Consider the following 21,669-nt stretch of genomic DNA (forward strand, 5'->3'; position numbering starts at 1 on the left):
TTTAATTTTAAATTTAATTTATTTTTTACATTTATTCTGAAATGCTGTACAGTCCGCGCGCAGATGTGGAGGCGTGGCTTTGGCGGTGGATGCTGGAGGGAAGTTCAGTGATTGGTTTAAAATCTTACAAGGTCTGAACCAATGGGGGGCTGTTACGCGCTTTTAAAAGCAGCACAGCGTATTCCTGAAAGCTATTATTTCTCTTTTCTAAAGTTGAAGTATTTTGTTACTGAAGATGAGCGGAAGAGGCAAAACCGGTGGTAAAGCGAGAGCGAAGGCCAAGACTCGCTCCTCCAGGGCAGGGCTGCAGTTCCCCGTCGGTCGTGTTCACAGACTTCTCCGCAAAGGGAACTACGCAGAGCGCGTCGGTGCCGGAGCTCCCGTCTATCTGGCGGCTGTGCTCGAGTATCTGACCGCTGAGATCCTGGAGTTGGCTGGAAACGCCGCGAGAGACAACAAGAAGACCCGCATCATTCCCCGTCACCTGCAGTTGGCGGTGCGCAATGATGAGGAGCTCAACAAACTCCTGGGTCGAGTGACCATTGCTCAGGGCGGCGTGCTGCCCAACATCCAGGCCGTGCTGCTGCCCAAGAAGACCGAGAAACCAGCCAAAGCCAAGTAAACAGAGTCCGCTCTGCTTCTCCAACACAAAGGCTCTTTTAAGAGCCACCCACTTGATCTGACAGAGAGCGATTTACTTTCGTTTTCATTCATGATACACCATGCATACGATTTGAAATATATATATATATATATATATATATACGTGCATTTTGTAAATACATTGTGTAAGTAAGCCAGTGGTTCCCAACCGGTTTTAATTTGCGGTCCACACAAACAAACATATTTGCGCGGCCCACTGCAAAATTAAATAACTGACCTTGCTATTATTGGGTTAATAACTTGGTACTGAGAAGCTGTCTTTATTGAATGAACTAGCAATTAACAGAAAATAACTCGGACTGGCACTGCTCAGCAAAACGGAAAACAAGATCCAGGCAGAGCTCGGCAGCGAGTCGACATTCAGCGCAGCAAGCAGTCAGGAGAGAACATGCTGACAGCTTTATACATGCTTGAATTTGTTCTGTAGCATATGCAGAAAAAAATATCTACGATAAAGTGGCGGATTATTCTTAAACCAATCAGCGAGCTCGAATAGTGGAAGCATATAGTTAGTTTAAAATGTATTTTTGTTATTCAGGCAAGGCAATGGAAGTTTATTTATATAGTCTAGCACATTTTGTACACAATGGTGATTCAAAGTGCTTAACATAAAATAAAGTAAAATAGTCATGAAGAAAAATAATACAAAAATATGAATTTAAAACAGTTAAAAATGACAAACAAAAGATTTTACATAAAATACAGTTAATACGTAAAATACAGTGCAATCGGTTCGGATATTGCACAGTGCTCATTCAATAAAAGCACAGCTAAACAGATGAGTTTTGAGTCTAGATTTAAATATGACTAGTGTTTTAGCACATCTGGTGAATGTGAGGCAACTTGTAAAGTGTTTTGAAGGCCATGGGTCTACTGAAAGCGCTGTATAAATGCACTCAATTTACCATCTTTTTATGCTGCTGCCTTGTGGTTAGGTTTAAAAGAGAGTTCCGTGAAAGTTTCAGGATGCTTACAATGACTGTGTGAGGATCCTGCTGAAAACACAAGATGGAGCAGAGTATGTGATCTGTTGTGTAAGGATAAAGTACGATGCTTTCAGGCTTTAATTATACATTTATTCTCTGTTGGATGATTTTCAGAAAGCTATTATGATGCTGTTGTCAAAACCTAGGCTTACGGTTGTGTGTCAGTCACCAATGAGAAAGTGTTTTTTTATGTTATTGTAACTGTATTTTGTGTTTTGCTCACAGACCTTGATTCTGAAAATAAAGTAAATGAATAAATTAATGATGCGTAAAGTACTAAACAGAACAAAGCATTTTGAGCGGGAAATACAGACAGCCCCATTTGAAAACAAAAGTTGCACAGTCATTGGCTAGCAGTCATGTGCAGACGTCACACATCAGCCAATCACATGCCTCTGCACCCTACTGACGCTGTAAGCTCGTGACCGTATGACGCTTTAAAAACAGAGGCATGAGAGGAAGGAGCATTTTCTACGTGCTCAGAACGGAGAGAGAAGTTGATCGCAGCGATGGCAAGAACCAAGCAGACCGCTCGTAAATCCACCGGTGGCAAAGCCCCGAGGAAGCAGCTCGCTACTAAAGCCGCCCGGAAGAGCGCCCCAGCCACCGGCGGCGTCAAGAAGCCCCACCGTTACAGGCCCGGGACCGTGGCTCTCCGAGAGATCCGCCGCTATCAGAAGTCCACCGAGCTGCTGATCCGCAAACTGCCTTTCCAGCGTCTGGTGCGAGAGATCGCTCAGGATTTCAAGACGGACCTGCGCTTCCAGAGCTCCGCTGTCATGGCCCTGCAGGAGTCCAGCGAGGCTTATCTGGTCGGTCTGTTCGAGGACACCAACCTGTGCGCCATCCACGCCAAGAGAGTCACCATCATGCCCAAAGACATCCAGCTGGCCCGCCGCATCCGCGGAGAGCGCGCTTAAACCCGCCGCTGACAAACACCCCAAAGGCTCTTTTAAGAGCCACACACACCGCACTGAACGAGACCGTTTCCACTCTAATGATGCTTCTAACAAAAAATATGTAGTTTCTTGTTACTATAGAAATCGTGTGTGTGTGTGTAGTAAAGAGAAACTTAGGGTGTATAAATCCTTAGATTAAATAAAGAGTGACATTACAGTAAATTATTATTAAGATGTAAATGTTTTCTAGAAATAAAAATTCTGAAGACTGCAAATTAATTATAAACTTTCTGTATTTATTCTTTCTTACCAAGTTCTTAAATTCCGGTCACAATTAATCACAACAGTGTATATAAAATGTTCTCCGTCGATTCTGGCAACCAACAACACAACAAGACGACATTTTAAGCTCCTTGAGTAGCCGACCCTGTGTTGGTTTGTATTAGCCGCCTCCAGTTTTCCGTTTGTTTTGCCTCCAGCTAGCGCCGTGACGTACCTGTGACGTCCGCGCAAAAGGGGTCTATTGGAAAATAATTGGCGATTTAATTTTGTGAAGTAAACGCAACATTTTGCGGCGTAATTGAAAAAATGACTGATTATGCATTAAATCACGCGATCGCATAATGGCGTTTTTCTGGAGAGACTGATTGTAGAATTAAAACACTTTATAGTCAAATGTTAAAAAAAGTTACTCGAATCAATAAACAGCATTAATAAAGCCCCATTCTTATAGATAGTTAACTAAAAAAAGTTGGTTTAGGGTTTAGTTACTCTTTAATATCACATACTCCGCTGTGACAAACAGAAGAAACGCGACGGCATATCGTACAATTGGCCTTATTCATTGTTCCTCAAAAATTCCAGCCACGGGTAGTTATTTTCCCATTCAAAACTATATTTTTGTGCTTTTTTCTGCTATTATGTGATCATCCACCATAGAATGCTTCATATAAACGATTTAAATGATTTCATATAAACACAATTTATATATATATATATATATATATATATATATATATATATATATATATATATATATATATATATATATATAATATCCCACGTATATAATAATATCCCACCATTATTAACAGTTTAATGCACAAAACACACCAGAAACAATTCTTAACCTTTCCCACCCCACACTTTTCTGTTGCAATTTGCGTTTCCACCATAAGAACTACACTCAACACAGTCTCACTTTTGTTGTTCCTACTGTCACTTTCCAAACAATTTATGAATAATGAATGAACTGTGTGTGACAGTTGTCTCTGCACAAGTAAATTCAGACAGACAGAGAAACATATGTTATTTAATATCCAGGCAATGGACAAATGTCTGCTCAGGTCATTGATTCAGTATGTTTTTATTGGTCTGCTATTTCTTTGCACAGTAGCTAGTTGTCACTAGTGAGCAATAATGAATGAAGTTTCGAGTAATTAACCTTTTGGTGAAGCAATGGACTGCGAGGTCTCAGTGGTTCAGGAAGCCTCATTTTGCCATCACTACATGCAGAGTTCAGCTCCAACACTTAAAAAAAAAAAAAACCCTCACCTGTCTGTAGCCTTTGTAATCCTGAATACATTGATGAGCTTGCTCAGGTGTGTTAGATTAGGGTTGAAGTTGAGCTCTGCAGGACTGCTGATCTCTAGGACCGAACTTGCCTACCCCTGCCTTACCCTAACCCTTACCCTAACCCTAACCCTAATGAAGAGAAACAGATGTTGGCAGAAAGTCTGGTAACACTGTTTCCTTCTCTGAAGATCAAGATGGGAGAAGAGAATGAAGGATTTGTAAGTTGCACTTATTAAAACACACCAAGCTCACTTTTAAATAAATGCAAATTAGAATAGTATGTTAATTAGTTAACAGGTTTCAAATCAATTGAAAATTTAGTGACTCAGATGGTTTGCTCGTCACACATCATGAATTCTTGTAAAAGTTACAATCGTTATCCTCCGCTTTTCATCCAGGAACATTTCTATGACCCAGTCTCCCACAGTGGATTTATTGAGATTAGACTTCAAAATCTATGGAGGAAACTTCATGATGATCAGCGTCGTTGACAGCACCAACGCAGTCGAATTAGTGATTCCTCTGGAGTGTCTATCTCTTCAGAAATAACGGTTGAAGGGGAAGAGGAGTCCTCGCGGGACGACTGTGATCAGAAGAATGAAACCATCTCCAGAAAACCTCAATACCACTAAATTGGGCTTGGAGAAAACCCCTCTCAGGTTATGGGTCACAAACGAGTCAATTACATGCCATACTTGGTAAGGACATGTGTTTTGCATAGGTTCAGCAAAGATACATGCTGGTAGATATTTAGTACACATGAGGTCAAAAGGTTTTTTTTTTTTTTTTAGGCACAGTACTACTCTTATGGGGAGGGGGGTCATCTATGCGATTTATATATATATATATATATATATATATATATACATACACACACACCGCATCATATGGTTTCGCTCTCTAATCTTTTGTCATGATCTGGAATTTAACAATTAAAATGTCTTTTCCTCTCACACGCCCTGAATCACTGTCAGTGTTGTGAAGCGACTGATTTATGCACAATCTTGAGCGTTTAGGTAGAACATGCTTGCCTATATACTATCCATCATTTTTATGTAATTGACTACAGGTGAAGAAAAAACAAAAGTGTTAATATAATTAACATTAATATAAAACCGCTTAATATTGATAAAGGCAAATGCATGTGGTCTTGCATAGAAGATTAAAAACTCGTTTAATTTTAATGAAGTGTTAGACGGTTTAAATCATCTTCATTTCATCTACGATTAAAATTAAAATAAGCTCTTCGAGTGAGTGGATGGGTGGCTCTTAAAAGAGCCTTTGGGGTGTGTCTCGGTGTCGGACTGCTCTACTTGGAGCTGGTGTACTTGGTGACGGCCTTGGTGCCCTCGGACACGGCGTGTTTGGCCAGCTCCCCGGGCAGCAGCAGACGCACGGCGGTCTGGATCTCTCGGGAAGTGATGGTGGAGCGCTTGTTGTAGTGAGCGAGACGAGACGACTCACCGGCGATGCGCTCGAAGATGTCGTTGACGAAAGAGTTCATGATGCCCATCGCCTTCGAAGAGATCCCAGTGTCAGGATGAACCTGCTTCAGCACTTTGTACACGTAGATGGCGTAGCTCTCCTTCCTGGACTTTCTGCGCTTCTTTCCTCCTTTCGCGGCGGTCTTGGTGACGGCCTTCTTGGAGCCTTTCTTCGGCGCGGACTTCGCTGGTTCAGGCATGATGATGTTTCCGATTCAATCTCTCAGAAATCAGTAGCGGACTGAACTCATACAGGGCTTTTTATTCACTCGTCTATGCTAATTCTGTGGGACCTCGTGATTCCGAGTTGTCATTGGTCAGACCCATAAACTTGTATTTAATTGGTTCATTCAAGGCGTTACTGAACTGGAATTAGAACCAATCACAGGCGTTTAAATCATAACTCAACCCACCACATCATGTTTGATCGACACCCACCGACTGGGTTTCCCGCTATTTTTATAGTAGCCTAATATTTTGAGAAAATAAATAGTCTCCGATAAATATCAGGCACACGTTTAATTTGAAACCATTATAAAATCATTAAGGAAATTACGGAGGAAAAATACCCATAAAGCATCGATGGTTTAACTTAACATCGAGCGTTTACTATTGTTCTTTTTGTATTATTTACAATTATATATTTAATACTGTAAAGATGCAATAGATAAAGGTGACATGACTTGATAACCTGGAGCTCTGTTGCTATATACAGTTTACATAAATAAAAAGCCCCTTTGAGAAAGAAACATTAGCCTTCATGTTCTGCACCATTCTATTCGTATTCTTGAAAGTCTATACCATTACATTTTTGAGCCTTAAATCAGATACTATCTTTTTACTTAAACCGATTATAATAATCATGCTATAATAATCAACTTTTAATTTTTTAGTTTCAATGAAAAGTACCCAGTGCAATGCTTAAGGCTTAGTTAAAATAATAATGGCGCAAATAATCTCTAAAACGCTATAATCAATACTAAATGTGTTATTTGTAACGACTGTGTAAACACGCCGTTCTCACGCAAAGCACAAAACAGCAACTCTTTAAGTGAGAGTGTGGGTGGCTCTTAAAAGAGCCGTTGGGTTTGTTCTCGGATCTGAAGCGGTTTATCCTCCGAAGCCGTACAAGGTGCGTCCCTGTCGTTTGAGCGCGTACACAACGTCCATGGCGGTGACGGTCTTTCTCTTGGCGTGCTCGGTGTAGGTGACGGCGTCGCGGATCACGTTCTCCAGGAACACCTTCAGCACACCGCGGGTCTCCTCGTAGATCAGACCGGAGATGCGCTTGACTCCGCCGCGGCGAGCTAGACGACGAATGGCGGGTTTGGTGATTCCCTGGATGTTGTCGCGCAGCACCTTACGATGACGCTTGGCGCCTCCTTTCCCAAGTCCCTTACCGCCTTTGCCTCTTCCAGACATGATGAGATGATCTCTGTTTCAGTCAAACGACGAATACGAATATAGAGCAACTCTAGCACGGAGCCCTTTTAGAGTTGTTTACAGGACCTAACTGAAACCAGCTGAGCGTCACATGACTCACCCCTCCCCCTCTAGTTCGAGCGGGAAACGATGACCGTCCTTTGTTTCTTCTTCTGCTTTCTGTTTAATGGCCTTCCGCACATGGGTGATAAATATGTATTGATATCACAAACAGAAAGGAAACCAAAGAAATAAAAAAGGTGTACCCTTGGCCCATTAAGAAACACACACACACATGAAATAATTATTTTTCCCTAGTACACTATGTTCTCTTGGAAATTATTCTTATTTAAATACTCTGACGTATATTAAATATCATTTTCACATCAGACTGAACATTAGTTAATATTTTAACCATCAAGGCAATAATGAAAAAATTCCAATCAACAGAAAATATCACAAATCTGCCTGAAAGACGACTTGTGTCTTTTTGTCCTAAAGCAAGGAGAGACCAAAGAAAGTCTCACCAACGATCACATCTATATAATATAATATATGGATTTTATATTATATAAAATATAATATACTATAAATTTGTTTAAACATCTGTGTTAAAACTGTAAAAAAAAAAAACAAAAAAAAAACATACATTTTATTATGAAAATATTTAAGTATTCTGACAAGCTCATCTGAGTTGGGAATTTATAGCCTTTGCTTTTCTTTATATTTAAGAAACACACTGAGGTAAAATGTCAGAGTGTTTAGTTTATTCATAACATCATATAGTTTAGTAACACCTTCACAAGTGAGCTAATATTCTCACGGCATAAAAAACACTGCTCTTTCTCTGCATTATTCAGTCTATTAAAATACCTTCAGAGTGATCACAAATTAAAATACACGGGGGGCAGAACATGTGTATTTATACAAACCGAAGACTGCTTTTCTCTCTCTCTCTCTCTCTCTCTCTCTCTCTCTCTCTCTCTCCAAAAATGACCATATGTAATATTTATTGATTGATTGATTGATTGATTATTATTATTATTATTTTAACACTTAAAAAAAAAAAAAACAGTAGACTTACACTTTAGACACCATATTGTCTTTTTTTGCTCTATCTCACTAACTAAAATAGTTGAAAACAAACCCAAGGCCTGTTTAGTGTCTGAGCACAAGTGATTTGTTCCTGAATGAATCAACTGATTAAATGATTCGGTTCAATCACAATGACTCACTTACTAACAGTGACTTGCTGCCACCTACTGGTGATTATTAATTTCTCATTTAAAGTAACACATTTAAATAATTTAAAATATCAGTATTCGACGTTTTATGTTTATGTTCCCTGTAACCCCCTGTTTTTGTTTCCAACCACCTGGAGAATGCACGTACAGGGTCAGACTCACAGCCCGAATCCAAGAAAATCCAAGTGTTGTCATGGAATGTTTGTTGATATTTATTGCAAATAAACAAAGTACAAAACAAAAAAATGTGAACTGATTTAAATGACTTTAAATATTCCTTTGTAGCGCTTGGAGTTTAGCTTTCTCCTAAGAGCAAAAGCTCCGGCAACACAGATCCAGGCCGAGGTCAAAGACTGTATCTGCTGCATAGACAGTAAAAGAAATGGACACAGCGACCCCATTGGAACTCAATTGAGACAAATGAAGCCCAGTTTTAGCGTTTTTTAGCACTTCCGTTTCTGACGCGCAGACTCAAACGAAGCTTGACGACGACAGCAACCTGTCTGACAGATGTAAATCTTCTAGTGGCTGTGCGTGCGTCCATCGTTAATCTTGCAGAGACGGCGAGCTTGAGCAGGGAGCTCTTTATCGTGAGTGAGCAGGAGTAAGTATTCTGATTAATTATTTTGTATAGTATTTTAAAATGTAACGCCAGTACGCCATATTAAGTTAATTGCCTGCGAGCTTCTCCTCCTGTCTGTACGGTAATGCGACAGAGAGCCGAGTGGTTATGACGCAATCGTTAGCCTATTTTTTACAAAAACTGTTTATACATAATGTAACATAGAAGGTAATGGAGCCCTTTATACATTGTTGTGTATCTTTAGAAATAAATAATGGACAAACAGAGTCTTTAAACGCCTCAGATGTAAAGTTATTCGCTGTCAAAGTGACGCCAAAATGAATGGGAGTCAATGGGAATGCTAACGCAAGTGAAGTTCTGCTAAAAGATGGCAGCCCCCACTCGACTTCAACTTCCGGTCGAGTTCCTTGCCCCTTGATCTGCTGGCACGCCTTCTCCTCGTCATGCTCTGAACGCTCCAATTTATATGATAGTGCCCTCTCCTGGCTGTAGAAGGTATACTACTCAAATGCAACAGAAAAGACAACTATAAATAATGAAACCAAAAAATTAACTCAAATGCAGCTCCTACACGCCGGCCCCTAATTGAACTTTATAGAATCAATTATAAAAAAAGAGCCAGATGTCAATAATCTCTTAATGCTTCACAAAAATATGTATATATGTATACATAACATCCCTTATTGGTGATCTATAGGAGGCGCCGGACACTCTTCAGTGTCCAGAATTGGGCACAGCTTGGTAATGGGCCTATCAAGGATCGAAGTCTGTGTCTGGAGCTTCACGGATCAGACCAGCCCCTTTAGATCAGGCTTGGTCTCTAGAACTCTTCCTAATGGCCATGATCCTCTAAGAGCAGTGGGGTCAACCACTAGAACAAGATCTCCAACATTCAGGTTCTTCTTCACTACAGTCCATTTTTGCCTTTCCTGGAGTAGAAGAAGGTATTCTTTGGTCCATCTATGCCAGAAAAGATCTGCCATGTACTGAACCTGTTTCCAGCGGTGTCTAGCATAAATGTCTGATTTCAGGAAGATTCCAGGAGGCATAATGGGCTAGGTTTTTAGGAGGAGGATGTGGTTTGGGGTCAGCGGTTCCAGGTCGGATGGGTCTGAGGACACTGTGGAGAGCGGACGGTTGTTTAGAATAGCCTCTACCTCACAAAATAGAGTTTGAAGACCCTCATCATCGATGGACTGTTGATGGAGTGTGGAGTTCAGCACGTAACGAACAGATCTTATAAGCCTTTCTCAGACTCCACCATGGTGTGATGCTGCTGGTGGGTTGAAACTCCATTCGATTCCATCAGGAAGCAGGGCATCCTGCATCTTTGACTTGTCCAGCATCATCAGAGATTTCTTGAGCTCCACCTGAGCACCCACCAGGTTCGTTCCATTGTCAGATCTGATGTGTTTAACCTGCCCCCTTCTGCAAACAAATCTCCTCAAAGCATGAATGCATGAGTCAGTGTCTAAGGAGAATGCTACTTCCAAATGAACAGCTCTGCTGGACATACATGCAAACAGAACTCCATGCCTTTTAATGGTGCTTCTTCCTCGCCTCACTTCAATTGGGCCAAAGTAGTCCAATCCGACATTGGTAAAGGGAGGGAGGTGAGGTAGGATTCTTTCTAGAGGCAAATCTGCCATTTTCTGCTCACCTGCTTTGCCCTTCAAACGTTGACGCATGAGACATCTTGAGAGCACCTTTCATGCTAAAGAGTTGGCCTTACTAATCCAATATTTTTTACGGAGCTCTGAGAGCATGTGGTTCCTGCCACTGTGACCACAGCGTTCATGAATGTGTCTTAAAAGAAGAATTGACATGTGTGAATCTTTGGGCAAGATACAGGGGTGTTTGGTTTCATCAGGCATGGCAGATTAATGCATCCGGCCACCTACTCTTAAGATGCCTTCATCTAGCACAGGATCAAGCCTAGAGATCCTGCTACTCCTTTTCACTTTAGGTGGGGTCATTTGCAGTGTTGTAATTTCAGCTGAGAATGCTTGCCTCTGAACATAAGAGATAACTGACTTTTCTGCCTGTAAGAAAAGACTTTTTCTTCCACTGTGAGGAGTTGTCCACCTGGTTTTGTCCTAAAAACTAACAATTCTAGGCTCACCTTTTGGCTGTGGGAGCGGGTGACAACTTGATATGATGGAGAGCTCTTTTGTTTTTTGATTCTCAGTCTCAAGTCCTTTTTAAGTTTTATGTACCATGCCACTGTTTTAAGTAGCCTAATCTAATATGAAAAGTATGAAATAAGCTGGTCTGTGGGAGTTTCAGTGTTCACCACTGTTGTAAACACAGTAGTGTTTCTCCTAACCTCTGGATCATCCTGTAACACTGAGCCCAATGCCTTCACCTCTAACCAGCCTTCCTCAGGTTTCCATAAGAACTCTGGGCCATGCATCCACCTGTAGCAGAAATGAGTCGAACCAGACAAATTAAAGAGTCTATCAGAGCTGTGTGCATTGAAACGAGAGCCGAACTCCTCAGGAAGTCATAAATCAGTTCTAGTGCCACAAGAACCAAGCAAGATAACCAACCAACCAACTTGTTCACACAACAGCTTTCAACATTAACACCAATAGAACAATTATTAACAATTTTAATTAGAAGAAGAGATTGTCAAATTTATTGTTCGTGATTGAAATGCAACGCTGGACATCACATGTAAACCCAGGAGATCATGTTAAATACTTGCACTGACTTCCCCCATCAGGCAGAACCAGACTGAAATTCCTAAGGGGGAAGGGCTTTAAACCTTTGTCTTCACAGAAAAGTCCCTTTGCCAGAGAATGGCAAAGAAACCGCTTGTTGAACATTATATATGGACCAGAATGAACTCAAAAAGACTTCTAAATGAATCGTTCCATTGCTTAACTCCATATTCATTTACGTGTAACCCACACATTTGACTATCATGTATAATCACTTATTGTGTATGTCTTTTGATAACTATAGGATACAAAGTCATGTCTAGTATTGATGTAATCAAATTTTCATGATTGATATTGTCCTGACAATCATTTATTTGTAAAATATATCATAATCTTGTTATAGGAATCATGTCCAAAATTAGACCCTGTGAGGCAAGAACCACATGCTTGGTAAGATAAACAAATGATTTACGATACCCAAGCAGAGATGGGGACTCGAGTTTGAGACTCGGACTCGAGTGTGACTTAAGTCGCACAAACAGTGACTTCAGACTCGACTTGAGACTCGTCCTCGAAAGACTTCAGACTCGACTCGGACTCGAGCTCCGGGACTCGTGAACAATGTTAATTTTTAGTAAACGTCAGATGAGCTCGCTGTTAGAGTTGTGACGTTCGCGAACGAACCGATTCTTTTGAACGGCTCATAAACATGAACGATGGGAGCCGAGTCACGGCTGGAGGGGAGCCGTTCTTTCTGTCGCTCTTTTTTCCTATGCGTGTTTCAGAGCGCGTGTTTCACACAGATGCACACAAATGAGCTCCTCCGCGAGACAGAACAGTCATAGGGGGAGGGGCGCACCCAGCGCAGGCCAACCCTTTATAGCGTGATGATATTAGTTATTAGTTGTGCACGCATCCTTCACGTGAGTACTCCAGAGAAAAAAAACCTGCGTGCCTCTGTCATTGGGTAGGAGCGGAGCCATGACGTTTTGCACAGATATTCATTGCAGCCCACTTTGTTATTGTTCATTGACTTGAAGGGGCTGATGTCCTATTTGCAAAGTTTACAGTAGTAATAGTATGTAGACATTTTATTTATTCTAATTTTATCTACTTTAAATATTTTTGGTTCTCTATGAAAATGTTCTTGTGTGATAACAATGTTCTTGTGTGGAAGAGTTAGTAGTAAAAGCTGTTTTGCACAGAAATTCATTGCAGCCGGCTTTGTTTTTGATGTTTATTTGTGAGTAGGTATTGTATGAATAACATAAGTCAGCGTAGCTTTGTTCATTCTTAAGCCAGACAAGAGGTGTGCAGCTATACAGCCAGGACAGACAGAAGGCCATTACTGAATCCATAAATGCAAAATACAGATATTAACTTAAAAGTAAAGCATTCTTGGTGTTTTTGTCATGTTGCAATAGCCTGTTTACACTGATCATATACCAAAATCAAAGTTGATATTGTATGCTAATAAATAGAGTTGTCATAATAACATATTACATGCTTTGAATTCCTTATATATAGCTATGCAGTGTTCTAAGCAGCTTGGATGGGTCGCTGTACGTGATGCAACATTTATTATAACCAGAGACTTAATATAATAAAGAGACTTGAGACTTGACTTGGACTCTAGCTCAGAGACTTGAGACTTGACTTGGACTCTAGCTCAGAGACTTGAGACTTGACTTGGACTCTAGCTCAGAGACTTGTGAGCATCTCTATACCCCAGACTCTAGACCATATCTGATTGGTCAAGGCAATATTTGAGGGGTGGCCAACAAGGAAGTTTAAATACTTTGGACACGATTAAAGTCTGCTTTTAGTCTGCTTTTAGTTCCAGCCTTGCTCGTGCTATCAGTCATGCTATTAGTCATGCCTGCTCTTAGCTTTTAGCTTGTAGCTTTGCTACCTAGCTTTAGCTTGTAGCATCTAGCCATGCGGTTAGTCATCATTGTTCTTTGAGCGCGGTTCCAGCGTGCCTGCCTGCTGCTACTATGCTACAATGAGAAGGAACACAACCTAGTCTCGTCAAACTTTATTTCTTTTCTTTTCCGTTTGACAGTTTCGTGTTCTGAGTTAAGTTTTGTAATGTCGACCTCGTCTGCACGTTTGAACTCCAACCAGCCACACAACTCCAGCTTCAGCCAACGCCCAAGCACGGGCTCCCCAAGACGTCACTTCAGCCACTACTGAACTTCAAGCCAATCAGCGACACCGGTATACCCCTTTCAACTGGAGTCCCTTTCACAGCAAACGAAGGCAACGTATTCCCAGATATTTGTTGTGCTGGTGTATCTAATATAATTTTAACCCCATTGAGGAACTCAATGCGAGCGCTAATTATGTGATTGATGGTTGTTCATGTCTATGCAATTTAAGGTATTGCTGTAAACTTGGAATTCCATATTTCCATTCTCTTAAACTCATCTTTCCCTAACTTTCGACCTTCCTGCAACTTGTGTGAATGTGTGTGTGCGTGCGTTTATGTGTTAGATTAGTTTATATGTCTTAGATTTATCTAATAAAGCCTTATTCGTACTTAAGTACGGTTTGACTGTCAGTCCAGAAAACAGAGAGCTTATGTAGTTCTCTCCTTAGCATTTTGTCCACCTTTACCAACAATGCTGCAGCGGCCAACTCCAGACGTGGTACTGTGATGCTCTTTAAAGGAAGTTCATTAGCTTGTCTTATGTAGCGTATTGAGCCATAGCCATTCTCACTGGTGTCAGCAAAGTAGTGTAGTTCTGCACACTTTGTTGTCCCATAGCCAACTTGCAACACTAAAGCTTTTTATTCTTTATAAATTGTTTGTCCATCCTTCCCACCTGTCTACTACAGCTTGGGGCAAAGGTACGTCTCATCCAAAGCCTCTCTTGCAGAGCTCTTGTAGCAACTGCTTGGCTGGGAGAATGAGAGGAGCAAGAAACCCGAGGGGATCAAAGGAACTTACAACAGAAAGTATGCCTCTGCGGGTATGTGGCCTCTGGCTTAAATTGATGTTAAACTGGAAATGGTCAGAGTCCACGCACCACTGCAGTCCTAGGGCTCTTTTGATTAGCAGGCTGTCTTTGTCAAGATCTAGTGTTTTGATTTATTTTGCCCATTTTTCTTTTGGAATGGATGCTAGAATTGCCCGATTATTGCTGACCCATTGAGTGAGCTGGAATCCACCTTTGTAGCATAGTGTGGTGAGGTCTTTTACTAGCTGGATTTAACACAATCCTCCACATAAAAGTTGTGCCTGATTGTTTCAGCTACGTGCAGGGGAAAACAGCTTTCATTGTCATCTGCAGTTTTCCGTAATGCAAAACTTGCACAACTTGGGGAGAACACTGCACCGAATATGTGCACAAGCATATGGAATTCCTTTGGGGTTTGATTGGTGTCACCCTGTGGCCACCACAGGAAGCACAAGTAGTCCACAACTGATTTCTCTACTCCCACCTGATGGAACACTGACTTAATGTCAGCCATAATTCCTATAGGTTCTTTGCAGAAGTTTGCAGAGTTTGGAGGCGCTGTTCTGCAACTTGGCGATTGTTAGGCATGCTGACATCCGTTTTCCTAAAGGGCAACTTCAGATAGTAATGTCCATCTTGTAAGACTGCCTCATTGGCTATCTCTAAAAACCTTCTGTCCTCAACTGACATTTCAGTCTTCTCCTCAGATGCTACTAAAATCCTGATTATACTGTGAGATCAGAAGCGGTTCTAGACTTGCAACTGATATCCTATTCACAGTCACACTCTCTGCACTGCCATCAGCACTTCTCAGTGGCCCATTTACAACCCACCCCAATAAGGTTCTAACTGCGTAGGGGCCCCCATTTTGACTATTAACAACCTCCCATGGTTCTAAGCACTTTGGAGCATTCGTGCCAATCAAAAGCTCCACCTTTCAATTAATGCTGGGAAGTTTGACTCGACTTAGATACTTCCCTTGTGCTAAGTCTTTCTGCTTGGGAATGCTGTTTGTGGTAACCGGCATATATTTTTTTGAGTAAAGAGTTTAGGAAGAGGTATGAAGTTATTGCTGTCTATTGCTGAAAGTTCTATTTCAGATACGACATGAGTTGGACCAGTTTTTTCTTGATTCATTATGCGAAGAAGAATGTGTGCTTTTCTACCTTTCAGATTGAGCCGACACATAAGATCCTCGGAGCAGAAGGTGGCAGAGGATCCAGGGTCCAGGAGAGCATACACCTTTAAGATTTGGCTGCCCTATGCTGCCTTAAACCTGAGAATGAAAAACACAATTAGGGTTTGTCTGGCAACAGTTTCGTGAGACAGTGGTGGTGTGACACACCTGTAGTCCTCCATATAGGTCCGGTAACCCCACGCCCCTCATAAATAAAAGAGGAGAAGTTTATTACATTACGTCTTTATTTTAAATCAATCAATCAATCACCTTTATTTATATAGTGCTTTAAACAAAATACATTGCGTCAAAGCACTGAACAACATTCATTTGGAAAACAGTGTCTCAATAATGCAAAATGATAGTTAAAGGCAGTTCATCATTGAATTCAGTTATGTCATCTCTGTTCAGTTGAAATAGTGTCTGTTTTTATTTGCAATCAAGTCAATGATATCGCTGTAGATGAAGTGACCCCAACTAAGCAAGCCAGAGGCGACAGCGGCAAGGAACCGAAACTCCATCGGTGACAGAATGGAGAAAAAAACCTTGGGAGAAACCAGGCTCAGTTGGGGGCCAGTTCTCCTCTGACCAGACGAAACCAGTAGTTCAATTCCAGACTGCAGCAAAGTAGTGATGTGTCGTTCGTGAACGAATCGTTCTTTTTGAACGAATCTTTTAGGTGAAGGAATCGTTCTCGTTCACGTAATCAACTGACTCATATTTCTCGTTCAGTGAAGTTCCTCCCTCCACAGCAGCGCGGCGCTATAAGCAGCGCATGCGCAGCTCAGTGAACCGGGTCACAACTGTTTCATCCTGTCAAAGAATTACTCAACCTCGAGCCAATAGCCTTCGAGTATGAGATGTGACAGTGTATTTGATTTGTTGAATGTAGTGAACGAATACGCCCTTCAATGAACGAGTTTCATAGGAGTCTGAACTAGATCTAGAGATCTTATCGTTCGTGAACGAAATTACTGAACTGGTACCCATGTCGGTCATGTCGTTCGTGAATGAGTTGAATGAGCTGATACATAGCGTTCGTGAATGAAATGACTGAACTGGCACACATGTCGTTCGTGCACGAGTTGAATGATACATCTCGTTCGTGAATGAAATGACTGACCTGATGGTCAGGGTATATTCTGGCAAACAGTTTACCAATCACGTTTCTCAATCGGCAAAGCACATGTCGTTCGTGCATTAGTTGAATGATTTAGTAAATCTCGTTCGTGAATGAAATGACTGAACTGGCACACATGTCATTCGTGAACGAGCTGAATGAACGGATACATGTCGTTCGTGAATGAAATGAACTGGTACATAGCTTATCTCGTTCGTGAACGAAATGAATGAGAGTAAACCGGGTCAGTCTGCCATTTAGCATGTCAATCTCGCAAAAATGCAAAGCGCAGTTATAGGTACTGTATTGTGCACATACGCTTGTTTTGATATTTAGCAACTCCACGTTTAATCCACGATTGATGAATGTGAATATATAATAAACAAACTGTCTGACCAAACAATTAAAATGCTATTTAGGCAAGAAAACCTTGTGCTTTGTTCATTTGAACAACTTAATTAGACTTTATATATTGAATGCGATTATACACACATTTTAATAAAGCCAGATCAGTTTTTGTAACAAGTGAATACGTTCGTTGACTTAAGACATAACAACACAATACACTTTTTGCTATCTGCTGGCTTATTTTGTGTAATACGAAGAAATGGTCACTGAACGAATCAGTGAACGATTCTGAACGAATCATTTTGGTGAACGAACTGAAAATACACGAATCACTAGAAAAAATCATAATTTCCACCACTACAGCAAAGTCAGATTGTGCAGAAGAATCATCTGTTTCCTGTGGTCTTGTCCTGGTGCTCCTCTGAGACAAGGTCTTTACAGGGGATCTGTATCTGGGGCTCTAGTTGTCCTGGTCTCCGCTGTCTTTCAGGGATGTAGAGGTCCTTTCTAGGTGCTGATCCACCATCTGGTCTGGATACGTACTGGATCCGGGCGACTGCAGTGACCCTCTGATCTGGACACAGACTGGATCTCGTGGCCACGGTGACCTCGGAACCATTTAAAAATGGATGATGTACACACACAGAAGAAAAAAAAAAACTATACACAAATCGCTTTAGTTAAAAACGTATGTCAAATGAGCACGTATGTAAATATTATGTTCATGTGCTCTTATCATATATCATTAAATTTATTTCATAAAACATTTTTAAAATAAAAAAGGACAGTCATCGTAAGATCAGGAATTAGAGTTAACCCACATTGTTTCCTGCTGGAACTAGATGGGGAGGGTGAGTCATGTGACGCGGACCTGGTTTCAGTTAGGTCCTGTAAGCAACTGTAAAATTCCTCTCTGCAGCAGTTAATCTACATTTGTATTAGTCGCTTGACTGAAACAGAGATCATCTTATCATGTCTGGAAGAGGCAAAGGCGGTAAAGGACTCGGAAAAGGAGGCGCTAAGCGTCATCGTAAGGTGCTGCGCGATAACATCCAGGGAATCACCAAACCCGCCATTCGTCGTCTAGCTCGCCGCGGCGGAGTCAAGCGCATCTCCGGTCTGATCTACGAGGAGACCCGCGGTGTGCTGAAGGTGTTTCTGGAGAACGTGATCCGCGACGCCGTCACTTACACCGAGCACGCCAAGAGAAAGACCGTCACCGCCATGGACGTTGTGTACGCGCTCAAACGACAGGGACGCACCTTGTACGGCTTCGGAGGATAAACCGCTTCAGATCCGAGAACAAACCCAACGGCTCTTTCAAGAGCCACCCACACTCTCACTTAAAGAGATCATGGTGCTGTTGTGTGCTTTACATGAGAACTACCTTAACACAGTCGTTACAGATCAAGTTTAGTTGATTATAATGTTGTCGACATACTTTGCGCCATTTTTATTGTAACTAAGCCCCAAGGCAGTGCACTGGGTACTTTCAATGAAACATTAAAAATGAAAGCCGATATAATGGCATGATTATTATAATCTAAGTTAAAAGGTAATATCTGATTTAAAGCTCCAAAACGTAATTCTATTGTATTGACGTTGAAGAATTCGAGCAGAATATGAAGGCGAATGTTTTTATTTATTTCTGTAAACTGTATACTATATACAGTGTATAGCAACAGAGCTCCAGGTTATCAAGTCATGTCACCTTTATTTATATAGCGTTTGTAACAAGGCCGATTGTGTCAAAGCATCTTTACAGTATTAAATATGAAAATTGTAAATAATGCAAAAGAACAATAGTAAACGCTCAATGTTAAGTAAAACAATTGATGCTTTATGGGTATTTTTCCTCCGTAATTTACTTAATAATTTTATAATGGTTTCAAATTAAACGTGTGCCTGATATTTATCTGAAATTATTTACTTTCTCAAAATATTACAATAAAAATAGCGGGAAATTAAACAAAGGAAACCCAGTCGGGTGGGTGTCGTTCAAACATGGAGTGGTGGGTGGAGCTATAATTTAAGGTCCCGTGCTTGGCTCTCGTTCGAGTTCAGTAACGCCTTGAATGATCCAATTAAATACAAGTTTATGGGTCTGACCAATGATAATACGGATTCACGATGTCCCACAGAATTAGCATAGACGAGTGAATAAATATCCCTGTGTGAGTTCAGTCTGCTACTGATTTCTGAGAGTTTAGATCAGAAACATCATCATGCCTGAACCAGCGAAGTCCGCGCCGAAGAAAGGCTCTAAGAAGGCCGTCACCAAGACCGCCGCGAAAGGAGGAAAGAAGCGCAGAAAGTCCAGGAAGGAGAGCTACGCCATCTACGTGTACAAAGTGCTGAAGCAGGTTCATCCTGACACCGGGATCTCTTCGAAGGCGATGGGCATCATGAACTCTTTCGTCAACGACATCTTCGAGCGCATCGCCGGTGAGTCGTCTCGTCTCGCTCACTACAACAAGCGCTCCACCATCACTTCCCGAGAGATCCAGACCGCCGTGCGTCTGCTGCTGCCCGGGGAGCTGGCCAAACACGCCGTGTCCGAGGGCACCAAGGCCGTCACCAAATACACCAGCTCCAAGTAGAGCAGTCCCACACCGAGACACACCCCAAAGGCTCTTTTAAGAGCCACCCAGCTTCTCTTTAAAAAGAGCAAGTGCTATTTTTGTTCAAATTTATATATATATATATATATATATATATATATATATATATATATATATATATATATATATATATATATATATATATATATATACTAGACATGTACACTTTACACTTGAGAGCACTTACTTTTTTTTTTTTTTGAACGAAAAGTTTTAAAAAAAGGTGTTTTATATTGCATTTTCCACATCGAATTTCTGTGGTATTTTGTAAAAAAACAAATTTCAAAATGCATCATATTCTACTAAGCAAAGAAGACATGGAGGCCAGCAGACAAGAGAGTGCAGGATACTTTGCTTGCACAAAATTCAAGCAATAAGTTTTGGTGCTTGTAAATGTGACGCGAATCGATCGTTTCTAGCTAATAGTAAATAAAGACGAATGAACAATGTTGAAATATACATTACTTACCGAAAAGTATATTCCTCCTCATATCAATTTTTTTTTTTTTCAATGCACAAATAGGTCCATAAAACCGCTGGAAAACAATTATGTCACATAACATTTATAGCCATTTAATTACCATACATGTAGCAAGGTAGTTGGCTAGAAAAAAAAAAATATATATATATATGTATACACTTGTTATAATCATTGCCGTAGCAAGCTAACGTTATGAGGTCACCTCGGTATATTTTTCATGTTCGAAAGTTATGTCTGATTAATTTGCTGCTAAACTTCTCATTTGAATGTCTGCATGTACTTAAACTTAGTAAATACGTTTTAGTACTCAAGGGAAACCCCCAAATAAACCAGATTACGCTATTTGTTAGAAGCATCATTACGGTGGAAACGGTCTCGTTCAGTGCGGGGTCGGTGGCTCTTAAAAGAGCCTTTGGGGTGTTTGTCAGCGGCGGGTTTAAGCGCGCTCTCCGCGGATGCGGCGGGCCAGCTGGATGTCTTTGGGCATGATGGTGACTCTCTTGGCGTGGATGGCGCACAGGTTGGTGTCCTCGAACAGACCGACCAGATAAGCCTCGCTGGACTCCTGCAGGGCCATGACAGCGGAGCTCTGGAAACGCAGGTCCGTCTTGAAATCCTGAGCGATCTCTCGCACCAGACGCTGGAAAGGCAGTTTGCGGATCAGCAGCTCGGTGGACTTCTGATAGCGGCGGATCTCTCGGAGAGCCACGGTCCCGGGCCTGTAACGGTGGGGCTTCTTGACGCCGCCGGTGGCTGGGGCGCTCTTCCGGGCGGCTTTAGTGGCGAGCTGCTTCCTCGGGGCTTTGCCACCAGTGGATTTACGAGCGGTCTGCTTGGTTCTTGCCATCGCTGCGATCAACTTCTCTCTCCGTTCTAAACACGTAGAAAATGCTTCTCGGGCTCATGCGTCTTCTTTTAAAGCGTCATACGGTCACGAGCTTACGGCGTCATTAGGGTGCAGAGACTTGTGATTGGCTGATATGTGACGCCTGCACATGACTGCTAGCCAATGACTGTGCAACTTCTGTTTTCAAACGTGGCTGTTTGTGTTTCCCGCTCAAAATGCTTTGTTCTGTTTAGTACTTTACGAATCGTTCAATCATTCATTATAATTAACATTTAATTTATTTATGTATTATTTTTACCACACAAATTTAATGTCTGCCCTGATAAATAAATAAATCTGGGCTATTAAGATCTCGAAGTTCTTTCACGACTACAATTTTTTCTCATATTTTATTCCACATCATATCTAATCCCACAATGAAATCGTATATTTAGCAGCTGTTTTAAACCAACACTACTAGATCATCAGCAGACATACAGTGATTGACTACGGTTTCATTAATCATACATCCAGTCTTACAGTCACTTACATTTTCCAGAAATCAATTCACACACACATTAAAAAAGTACTGGTGAAAGTAGACTCTCTTCTGC

The 21,669-nt window shown here is 41.3% G+C and overlaps 8 protein-coding genes across 10 annotated transcripts in view; 5 read left to right on the forward strand and 3 right to left on the reverse strand.

The window, feature by feature from the left end:
- Positions 1 to 21,669, reverse strand: part of LOC127962387 (histone H2B) — a 966,021-nt gene that overhangs the window by 54,078 nt on the left and 890,274 nt on the right. The window contains exon 1 of one of the 3 annotated variants that reach the window (XM_052561959.1): positions 5,670 to 5,918. The exons of the other annotated variants lie outside the window; for them this stretch is intronic. Within the exon in view, the coding sequence (XP_052417919.1) occupies positions 5,670 to 5,807 (138 nt within the window). The 5' untranslated portion in view covers positions 5,808 to 5,918. Of the gene's footprint in view, positions 1 to 5,669; positions 5,919 to 21,669 lie in introns of those variants that run through there. 3 annotated transcript variants of the gene reach the window in all.
- Positions 1 to 21,669, reverse strand: part of LOC127962369 (histone H3-like) — a 931,300-nt gene that overhangs the window by 52,630 nt on the left and 857,001 nt on the right. The gene's annotated exons all lie outside the window — the stretch shown is intronic.
- Positions 1 to 21,669, forward strand: part of LOC127962389 (histone H2B) — a 157,851-nt gene that overhangs the window by 40,102 nt on the left and 96,080 nt on the right. The window lies entirely within an intron of this gene.
- On the forward strand, positions 180 to 739 carry LOC127962386 (histone H2A-like). The gene has a single exon (XM_052561958.1). The coding sequence runs from the start codon at positions 236 to 238 to the stop codon at positions 620 to 622; it is 387 nt and encodes a 128-aa protein (XP_052417918.1). The 5' UTR covers positions 180 to 235; the 3' UTR covers positions 623 to 739.
- On the forward strand, positions 2,112 to 2,687 carry LOC127962370 (histone H3-like). Its single transcript, XM_052561944.1, has one exon. It carries the CDS (start codon positions 2,159 to 2,161, stop codon positions 2,567 to 2,569), a length of 411 nt encoding a protein of 136 aa, XP_052417904.1. The 5' UTR covers positions 2,112 to 2,158; the 3' UTR covers positions 2,570 to 2,687.
- Positions 6,671 to 21,108, reverse strand: LOC127962407 (histone H3-like). Its single transcript, XM_052561979.1, has 2 exons — positions 20,748 to 21,108; positions 6,671 to 7,042 (listed from the first exon to the last, which is right to left on the reverse strand). Exons 1-2 carry the CDS (start codon positions 21,074 to 21,076, stop codon positions 6,718 to 6,720), a joined length of 654 nt encoding a protein of 217 aa, XP_052417939.1. The 5' UTR covers positions 21,077 to 21,108; the 3' UTR covers positions 6,671 to 6,717.
- Positions 17,999 to 18,515, forward strand: LOC127962405 (histone H4). The gene has a single exon (XM_052561977.1). The coding sequence runs from the start codon at positions 18,100 to 18,102 to the stop codon at positions 18,409 to 18,411; it is 312 nt and encodes a 103-aa protein (XP_052417937.1). The 5' UTR covers positions 17,999 to 18,099; the 3' UTR covers positions 18,412 to 18,515.
- On the forward strand, positions 19,335 to 19,776 carry LOC127962394 (histone H2B). The gene has a single exon (XM_052561968.1). It carries the CDS (start codon positions 19,353 to 19,355, stop codon positions 19,725 to 19,727), a length of 375 nt encoding a protein of 124 aa, XP_052417928.1. The 5' UTR covers positions 19,335 to 19,352; the 3' UTR covers positions 19,728 to 19,776.

This window comes from Carassius gibelio, chromosome B7 (assembly GCF_023724105.1).
Source record: "Carassius gibelio isolate Cgi1373 ecotype wild population from Czech Republic chromosome B7, carGib1.2-hapl.c, whole genome shotgun sequence".
In the NCBI taxonomy this organism is placed as follows: Eukaryota; Metazoa; Chordata; class Actinopteri; order Cypriniformes; family Cyprinidae; genus Carassius; species Carassius gibelio.